General features: G+C 27.0%; 1 protein-coding gene across 1 annotated transcript; it reads left to right on the forward strand.

Moving 5' to 3' along the window:
• Positions 1 to 897: 897 nt before the first annotated feature.
• On the forward strand, positions 898 to 3,718 carry LOC145845188 (ADP-ribosylation factor-like protein 6-interacting protein 4). Its single transcript, XM_082952614.1, has 2 exons — positions 898 to 1,075; positions 2,902 to 3,718. The coding sequence occupies exons 1-2, from the start codon at positions 943 to 945 to the stop codon at positions 3,144 to 3,146; spliced, it is 378 nt and encodes a 125-aa protein (XP_082808740.1). The 5' UTR covers positions 898 to 942; the 3' UTR covers positions 3,147 to 3,718.
• The last annotated feature ends 6,928 nt before the right edge of the window (positions 3,719 to 10,646 follow it).

The raw sequence follows: 10,646 nt of genomic DNA on the forward strand, positions 1-10,646 counted from the left end.
TTTTCTAGTAATAAAACTAATTGCCCTTAGGTAAACTTTTTTACTTAAGGGCAAGTAGTAGCTTAGTTTTACCTTATTGATAACATAACTGTTCAAATACATGTTTTTTGATCAATCAACAATGTTTTCTGTGTTCTAGACTCTTTAATAATTTAAAAATCTTTTATAAAAGAGTATATGGTCAAAAAAAATTGTATTGTCTTCTCATTTTAACAATAGTTTTCAAAAACAGTTTAAATTTTTGCAACTGTAGGAACACTTTTAATAAACTTTTCTCTCTACCCATTATCTTAAAGAAATGTTCATATTGAAAATTTCATGTTTTTTTTGATATACTAGTTGTTTTGCCAATATGGACCAAGAATAATATGCTATAGTAAAACTTTTATTGCTGACCACATCTTGATTTATGTTTTTATGAAAATATTCTTTTCAATTACCATTTTAAAACAATTTTTTTTGTTTCGTTCCCAAAAAAAAATACTTTATGTATTTTTATCTACAAGTATTTTTATTTGAATAACCTTGATTTTAATTAATCTATAATAACACATTTGATAAATATTTTTTAGCCTTTTAAACTATGTTTTTTTTAATATTTAGTAGAGTTTCAATAAAAAAACTGATTAAGATCTTGCTTTTGCTTCTAGTTTTAGAAAACATAATTTATTTAAAAAAAAAATACTAAATTAATATGTAAATATTTTATAAGTTAAAAAAAGATAGTAAACTAACTTATGAAAAAGTTTTTATTTTTTTGTAATATAATTTAAGTTAGGTTGCTTCAGTAAATAAAAAGTTTCCTTTAAATATAGCTCTATAATAAGCAGATCCTTGTATTAGTAATAACTATCATAGATTAAAATGTCACCTGATAGAAAAAAAAGAAAAGCGTCATCATCTTCAGATGAGTCAATAAATAAAAAAAGAAAAAGAAAAGAAATGAAAAAACTTAAAAAGAAGGAAAAAAAAGAAAAGAAAAAGTTAAAAAAAGAAATGAAGAAATTAAAACAAAAAGCTGAAGCTGAAGAGTCTACTGAGTCTCTAAAATTAAAGAAAAGTAAAAAGAAAAAAAGTAAGTGAAACTATTGCATTTTTAGAGCTTTCATAATTAAAAACTCCAAAAAACTTAATTAATCAAAAAAGATTAGTTTTTAACTTGGTTATTTTTTATTCTAACAAATAGGTGATTATTTTAGGTCATAGGGGAGAATTTATTTTTGTATAATTTGATCTTATTTTGTTAAGCTTTAACTAGGCTACAAGTTGCTTTTTACAAATTTTGAAATTTTAAACAATTTTTGAGATTTAGCTGGTGAAAGTTGGAAAGTACAATAGGTTTATTATGAGAGACGCAAACTAAAAAGGCAAAAAATAACTAAAAAATTATTTATTTATTCTACTGCAACAGAACTTTGTATTACGTGGAAGATTTCCTAAAAGTTTGAGATAATTGTCTCAAAAAACTTCTGAGGAGATAGATTTTTAGAAAAATAATCTTTTTTGCCTTTTTATTTTACAGCTCTCATAAGGAACCCATTGTACTTTTCGACTTTCACCAGGTATATTTCAAAAATTATTTTGAAGTTCTAAAATTTGTAAAAAGCAAATTGTAGCTTAGTTAAATCTCAACAAAATAAAATCAAGCTAAGAAAAAAATAGGGTTCTTGAGATATGGAGAATCAAAAATGTTTTAAAACAAAAAATTCTCAATCTGTAGTTTTAGTTTTTAAAGAGTTGAGACAGCCTTTTTCTATTGGTTTTTCTAACCAAATTTATTTTTAGATTATGAAATAAATTTTTTTTAAAGCAGTTTTTTGGTTTCCTAACTACTTTTTAAATATAAATATGTATAGTGTTAATTTATTTCACAAAACTTTTACTAAACTTTTACCACAAATAACTGTTTCATTGTTTTGACTTTCAAGAAGGTTTTTGTTTTCAATAGAAAACAGCTTCTAACCATAAGTACAAAATTGTGTTTAGTAAGGCGTGACATAATAATGGGAACAGGTCAAAATTGCATGAAAAAAAAAATTGCCCAAGGTTACTAAATTGCACAAGGGCACAAAATTGCACGAAGGCAAATTTGCACAAGTGGATAAAATTGCACAAAGACAATTTTGCACCAAGGGTAAATTTTGCACTAGAGTAAAAAAAAAAACTAAAAAATTAGTTGACAAAAAAAAAGTTACTGACCGAGGGTAAGAGTTAGAGGTAACAGTGATGATAGTAAAAAATGAAAATAAAAAAACAACTAATAAAAATTATTATAAAAAAAAAACTTAATTAAAAATAAAAAAAGAAAGCTACTGACCAAGGGTAAGAGTTAGAGGTAACAGTGATAGTAAAAGAAAAAATAAATAAAATAAGTTACTGACCAAGGGTTAGGGGTAACATTGATAGTAAAAAATACTGGATTAAAGAAAATAATAATTTAATTATAAAATTATATTTAAAAAAAAATTCAACCTGTGCAAAATGTCTCTGTACAAAAAAATCTTAGTGCAATTTTGTACGCTCGTGCAAATTTGACAGCTACCCTAATAATATGATAAACACTTATTTTTCAAAATCATAAACACAAATTTTAAGAATAATAGCTTAAGGTAATGTAAACTACCACTTTTTGACTGGTTCATTTTGTTTAGATAATCCTATTTTTTACACTTAATTTCAACCCTAGCTTCAATATGTATTAAGATAAGGTTGCAGCATTGTCTTTTTTCTTGTTTGAAGCTTTTACCATCTGTAAAAGACAATCTAGTAAGGTTAATTAAAGTGATTATGGTATACAAAATGTTTTTATTTAAAAAAAAAGTTTACTATAATATAAATAGTACATGAAGTTACTAAATAGTCAATACTTTAGCATTTACTATAAAACTTTATTTCAAATAGGAGAAGAACCTGAGCTTGATGAACGCTCAGTTGCCATGAGGCCGATGACACCAGCTGAATACAAAGCGAAAAGAGAAGAGGTCAAGAGGGTGCAAGACGACACGGGAAGATGGCGGCTGGTGAGGGGTGACGGGGAGGTTTTGGAGGAAATAGTCAGCAGGGACAGGCACCTGGCCATCAACAAGCAGGCGACTCGAGGGGACGGGGAAGGGTTTTTGAAGACGCTGGGTCTCGACAAGAAGTGAAGTGCTGTTGGAAGTACTGGTGAGGTTTGAGAGAAATAGAAACTGTAAGACGCGGTATGGTAATTACAGTATATTTTGATTGTTTCATATCTACAAGATGTTTATATTGTGCATTAATTTTTAATGAAGCACTAAAAGAAACTAGTAGTTTAATAGGCATAATTTACTATTATTAACTAAGTTTACTTGTAAAAATACTTTAAAAAACCTTACTGCTTAGTTTTTAAAATTTTTGTAAATGCAAAAAAAAGTTTTTGTTTTCAAAAGGGTCTATAATTCAGTTTGCTCAAAGCCAAGTTTGATTGTAAATCTCTTTTTTTAAACAATATTTAAGTTACTACTCCAAAAAAATTTATCGAGTTTCTTTATTTAATAATTAAATATTCACTTGTTAATTAGTTATTTTGTAATACGCAGAGCTAGTTTTGTAGTCTAGTTTGTGTAATTTGAAAGTATATATGCAAGGATTATTCTGAAGATCCCTTAGGGGAGAAACATTGTTGCCTTGTAAATAAATAAATTAAAAAATTAATTTGAAAGTATTAACATGTTTTTTTAGCATGTGCAAAACTACTAGCACTGAGCTTTTTATAACAAAAAAACTCAAATGTTTAATTTATTTGATTTGAACTTTTGCTTATTAAATAATAATTTAAACACAAATGTATAGTAACATTTTTTTAGTCACACGGCCACCAAAATTTTTTTTGTATGTCCGGCCAGGAAAAGGATTTTCTGATAAATCTTACCTACCAACTAGTAAAATTTCCTACCTCTATTAAACGAATAATAAAGTGTTTATTCAAATTGAATTTAGTATAAATAATTTTAAATAAATTGAATGCGGGAGGATTTAGTTTGTGGATCCGGTAAGTCACTAGTTTCAGTCTAAGTAAATACTTAAATACAATTTAAAGTTTTTTTTAGAATTATAAGTTTTCAGATTTAAACAGTAAACGCTTTTTAAAGAAATCCAAATTTTTTATCTTAATTTTTAAACATGTTTTACTAAAAACCTAAATATTAGTAAATGTATTTTTTAATAACCACAATAATCAGGGTTCGTGCGCGTCAGGCTAAATCAGGCTAAGTCAGGCTAAATCAGTTTTTTTTATTTAAAAATTTGAGAATCTCAGTTTTTCTCAGTTCAAATGCTTCACACTTTTTGATTAAAAAGAATTGAGAAAGATGTGAATTTATTTCTAAATAATGATTTAGTTATTTAAGACAAAATCAGTCAGTATCTGTAAAAATAAATGCTTAAAACTTTTTGTTGAATCTCTAAAAATTTATTATGAATCTTCATTGTTTTGTTTTGAGTAGATTATATACGTCATAATTATGAAAATTCATAAAAAAAAAACACAGTTTAAACATTTTAGTTTAGTTCAACAATTTAGCTGTTTGTTTGAACTTCAATACTCGTGTAAGCGTTTCATTTTAAATTTTAATAAAACAAGACAATGCACGTTGTTTTAATATAAATCTTCTGGTTATAATGTTTTTACTTAGTGCTTAATTAAAATGAAAATTTGTCTTTAGTAATGTATATTAAATTTTTACACTAGTATAGATATAACACTAATTTTAAAACTTATCACTGAATCTGTTATGTTAAGGGCATAGGGGGTCAATCACCTTTTTCACAATTTAGTCTTATTTTATTGAGTTGTAACTAAGCTATGAGTTGCTTTTTGCAGATTTTTAAAGCTCAAAATGTTTTTGAGATAAAGCTAGTTGAATTCGGAGACTATGATAGTACTAATTAAGACCCATCAATATCTAAAATGACTTCTAAAAGAGATTTTCCTTACTTTAAAAAAATGTCAGGCTAAATTGGTCCCAGTCAGGCTAAATGAAAAAAATTTCGCGCACGAACCCTGAATAATTGTTTTTTGTATAAATTAAGTTTTTGATTCCAAATACAATTAGTTAAAAAAACAAAAGTTGTAAGATTTTTTTAGAAACAAAACATTATAATAAAGACTATAAACGTTTATAAAGTGAGAAGTTTTGAACTTTAAACTAAAGAATAAACCTATATGACTTTAGAAAAGACATCAAGTTTTTTAACCAAACTTAAGATGCAATACTTAAGTTGTCTAGTTATAAACAATTATAGGTGTATAAAAAGTTTATATAACACAATAAGTGATGCAAATATATTGCCTTATGAAGTACATTTTGTTTAAGAAGTCTTACACTGTTAATTCGGGTATTCTTGCTAAAATATTACTTATAAAAATAAGTTAATAAATTTTTTTTAAGTAAAGTTTTTATTAACGGTTTGCGTTTTAATTCTAAACTGATTAAAACATTAAACAATTTCAAAATGTTCATTAATAAAAAAAGGCAGTTTAAAGAGTTGTAAGATTTTCTGAGCTTTTTAATTGAAATGTATTACAACCTTAAAATAATTATGTGTGTTCAATTTATTCTAATAAAAAAAAATTAAACAACAAGCACTAATACAATTTTCAACTAAAGTTTTGATAATCAGTAGAGTATTTTAAGCTTCGCTCAGACTTGCGTTGAACGAGTTTTATTATTAGAGCGAGTACTAGGTATTTATTTGCACAAATATCTACATAAGCCTGTGTTAAAGTAAATATAAGATTTCTTTAAAAAAAATTAAATCATATGGAATACTTTTCTTGTTTTCTTTTTATTTAAAAAAAAACTATGAATGTTTACTAAGTTTTAATTTTATCATAGAGTTATAGACTTTTTTTAATAAATTAAGTTTGTAGAAAAGTCAATATTTTAAATTTCTACTTAAACTATTTTCATGTAATTACCAAAATAAACAGTCATATAATATAACTTCTTTTAAAAATTTAAACTAGCTGTATGGCAAGAACCTTAAAATAATTGGAATACGAAAATAAAACGATTTGTATCTCAAACCAAAAAATATCTCATCGTTGTTGCCATGCTTTGGGATTTAGCAAATGTAGAGACAGTAATTACGGTTAAGGTATAACCTGTAATCGTTGCACAGGGTTCGGTATTGGCTACGTTAAGGGAATAGTTAGGAGTTTTTCACACCTCATGTCTCCAACGGACATACGCTTGAATGGCATACTAAAGTGTCAGTTATTGTAATATTCAGACGTTCAGATGAAGCGCCAGATAAATCTTGTCAGGGGCGTGTCTAGACTTTTTTCAGTGAGGCAGCACATTTCTATTTATTCGATACTATTGTAAAGTCTAAAAAAAGTAAATTAACGTGATTTAGTTACACTAAAATTCATTACCTATCCGTACAGTCAATCATAGGAAGCAAGTTTTTTGTTAAGTGGGTAATTTATAAGTTAATTACGGAAATTCTGGGTAAAAACAATTGTTATGGTACTAATAAAAAATAACTTTAAAACATTTCACAGCATAAAAATAACATTTATTTCCAGGTATTTTACAAAAATTTTTTATTCCAATTAACGAGTCCAGTTTTTCAATTTCTATTAGCCCACAGCTTTTCAACTTATTTAACACGTATGTTTTTTGATGTGTTTTTGTTTGATTTTTTTTAAATTAAATACAATAAACCAAAACTTGTATTAAATTTATCTATTTCAAGCTCATTTTTGCTCTCAAAAAACATCTACATATAGGTTTTGATTTCTTTAGTCACGGTTTTTTTTAATCTTCAAAAGGTCAAATTTTAATAATTTTTCCAAAGGCTTACTGAGATTTTACAAAAAATATCTCATCAAACAAAAACTTACTCAACTACAGTAAAAAATCTTTAACAATTTTACTAAATTCATAAAAAATAAAATCCAAGTTGTTATACAAAACAAGAATATATTGTAGCAGACAATTATAACCAAAATTTTATATGAAAATATCTGTTTAGAGCAGTAGTCGACAGTCTTTTGTAAACCAATGTTCTTTAAGAAAGTTGCTAAGAGGCTGTATTGTGTAGAAAAAGTCTTCGCAGGCCAGTGTTGTTTTCAATTTTTTTATTTTAATCAATATATAATTACAAACTTAAGCCAAAATAAGCAGTAGTAGAGCGCTATAAGGAATAATAGTAAAAATAAAGAGCCGATTTAGTATTTTTAATACAAATATCTAAAAAAAGTATTTTTTAGATAAAAAAAACCTCGCAGTCCGCAGATTTTGCACGTTATTAATACGAAAAAGTAAAACTTTACTTTTTAAAAGTTTAAGTACTAATCTTACCAATTTGAAATAAAGTTTGAAAACTTATGTTAAATTCATGGTCTTAAAAATTAATAAAAAGAAAATTATATGAAAAAACAAAGATATAATTTGTAGATACTTTATTAATACTAGATTTAAAAACAACAACAAAGTTATTTTTTCAATTTTTTTAAAGTTAATTATAAAATAGCTATCTTAGTTTTCAAATAAAGTTTTAGAGTTTGGTCAAACAATTTCATAAAAAAAATAGAATGTTATTATTTTTGAATTTGATTAATTAACGTGTTTCACAAAACTGCTCTTGCTTGAAAAAACACACATATCATATGAGCGTATTTGTGGAGTATATTATATTTATACTCGAACTTATCTGAACCTAAAAAAAATGCTGAAAATTAAGCTGATTTGAGCACTACTTCAAGTCTAGTAAAGCGAAATATCTTCTTCTGTAGTTTTCGCAGTTTTTGATTTTTTTTCTCAAAATAAAAATCTTGCGTCTTTTTAGTTTGTATATTGCAGTGCAGCTTAGCGTTCGGATTTCCATGTTCCTCGAGCGGAGGCCTTACTTTCCCATTAAAGCAAGTTCGCGTTGGATTGTTGAGTGCTTCCATCTCGTTACCCGGATCAAGCACGTAAGTAAGCACCAGTAAGTGATCTCTTGCTCGTGGTCCCACTACAGGGAATGGCCGGACGAATGGTGTGATTGGTATAATTACGCCAAAAAAATTTGTAATTATCGGCACGTTTAAGTCCTCCGCGTCGCATTCTGAAAATTGTGTAATATTTTTTTTATCAAGTTTGACGTCTCTTTTATGTTTTTACTCAAGTGGGAATTGACAAAAGCATGTTTGTTAGGCTATTCAAATAGTAAGTAAATGAGAAGTGAGTGTGGTTTCTTGTTACGAACTGGCTTCTCACACTTATTTTGATGACTTTAATTTCTAAAAAGCAATTTGTGTTCAAATGAAGAGAAAAATGTTTACGTTGTGTACTTTTATTTGAAAAATCGTTTTAATCTAAGAACATTTACTAATAAACTAAAACTCAATAAGGCACGACTCCAAACAACAAACTCACTTTTTCAACACTGATCTCGGAATTTTCAAGAACACCGTCGTTGCAATAAGCTGTGTCGGGCTTGCCGGTCGCAAACATAGTCGAGTAATTTCCAGATATGACACATTTGTACCGCAGCCCTTGGTCGTGAAAGAGGTCGACTATGGGGCTGGTTGCCACTCGGACATTTGCACAGACAGATAAGTCGGAAAAATTCGTAGCAAGACACTCTGGAAAGTGGAGTTGTGTTGTGAGTGTATAAGTTATTTGAGCTATATAATCAAGGACGTTTTACAATTAAATATAATAGTATCAATGCGTAATTAATAATAGTTTTTTTTGATAACGCTGTGACAAAAAGTAACTTTTTTATAAGATTTTTTGGGAGATAATACCTAATGCTATTTTGCCATCTATAAACATTTAGACATGAACTTGTTCCGTATGCAGAAGTTGAAAGTGTTTAATGCTCTACTGAAAATCGTTGTCTGAAGTTAAAGTAAACTTTCAAATCAATAGACTTAAACCAAACGAACAATTTAAAAAACATTTAACTTACTTTTAATAAAAAACTTTCTAAAATTAAATAACTCTTTAGAAGTTTAAAACTAAACTAAATAAAAACTATAAGAGATGCTAAAAAAATAAGCTATCTCAGTATATGATTTTTTTAGTTTGATTTTTAAAAAGATAAACAACTTAAAAAACTTCAACTCGGAGCTATATCAGAGAATAATCTTAAATAAACGGAAACTTGAAAGTTAATACTACTTGTTAACTAAAAAATAATGATGTCAATACAGTCAGTAACAATCGAAATTGTAACTATTACTGTTTTTGGCAGCTAACTCTTATTGCAATCACTTGTTATAGTTTTACCATCAGTAGAATCAACTAGATCTGCGAAGACGCCATCATCGCAAGGTTGAGATGTTAATGTGGTGATTGTTCCGTCATTGAAGCGGTAAGCTGCGCATGTTGCCGTGACAACCGTTCCATGGGGGTCTTCCCGTTCACGAGAGACTTGCTGTATTCGATCGTGCTCGATTTTCCGACAACGTCAACCGGATCGCAACCTTTTGGTTTTAGTGTTTTTCATTTATTTTTTGTTTTATTAGTTTTCACCCTAGCTTTACAGTGGAAGAGAGTCTGGTGCGGACAACTATTTACTTAAAACTTACTTTGCTTACCTGTTATTGAGTTTACCTGTAAAAGAGAAGATTTTTAAAGACTTAAGCTCATACTTTTTCAACCGTTTATTTTTTTAATGATTAATCTTCAGTGCTGCTTCTGTCATTATTGTTTTTTTTTATTCTTACAACCTGTATACAGTTAAAGTTTTTATACTCCATAACTATGGAAGTTTGAATATTAGTAGTACAAATGAAAACAGTGCTAGCTTATAAAACGCAACTTTATCGTGTTTTTAAGTTTACTACATTTTATAGTTAAAGTTTATATATCATTGAAATAAAGCAAAGTAATATAGAAAAATTTAGAAGTTAATAGCTTTGTTTACTAAAATTATTTCAAAGAAACAAAGTGTGTTAATAAAACAAATCTAGTCAAAATAACTAAATAGCTTAATTGAAGTCAAATTAAATTATCCTAGTATTTCTAACAAAACTTAATACTATTAAACTAAAAACTAAGCTTTAATACCAGTGAAGACCAGGAAAACAATGTAAAATTAAACAGGTTGATTTTTTTTTAAAGCCTTAAAAACTTGTTATATATTATATTTGTGTTAATAGTTTAAAAAAGGAATAAAGATCTAAATTTTACAAAAAAATAATTTCAGTATTATTTTCTTAAAGTCATAATGATATAAAACGCGGCTCTAGATTATCCTATTTATAATTATTAAAATACCTCACTCGTGTTTATTATTAAAAAAAAGAAGTGAGTCATTACTTTTCGAACTTAACAAAAATTTTCAAAGTCTTAATGAACTTGTTGCGTAACGCTACAAACACATGTACAGTAACCTCTCGCATCTTTACGCACTTTCGTTTAAATATGCATTCTAGAATTCTAAATAATTCAAACAATAAAAACTTCAGTTTTCTTTAATATTGCACAAATTAGGTTTATTGTATATTTTTAATGTAAAATATGTTTTTAAATACTAATTCACCTCTCTATATCTTTATATTTTGTAAACTTATGTTTCTTGAATAATTGATAAACATTTAGTTATACCTCAGTATATCAGAAATTTTGTTAGTAATAAGAGATTCAATTAAAATTCTGAAAGAAATAGAACTGTGTTAA

This window comes from Thalia democratica, chromosome 1 (genome assembly GCF_965202585.1).
Source record: "Thalia democratica chromosome 1, ktThaDemo2.hap1.1, whole genome shotgun sequence".
NCBI lineage: Eukaryota > Metazoa > Chordata > Thaliacea > Salpida > Salpidae > Thalia > Thalia democratica.

Coding starts and splice junctions, on each gene's coding strand:
- LOC145845188 (XM_082952614.1), top strand. CDS start 943: ATGAAAAAACTTAAAAAGAAGGAAAAAAAAGAAAAGAAAAAGTTAAAA. Junction 1,076..2,901: donor GAAAAGTAAAAAGAAAAAAA/GTAAGTGAAACT, acceptor TATTTCAAATAG/GAGAAGAACCTGAGCTTGAT.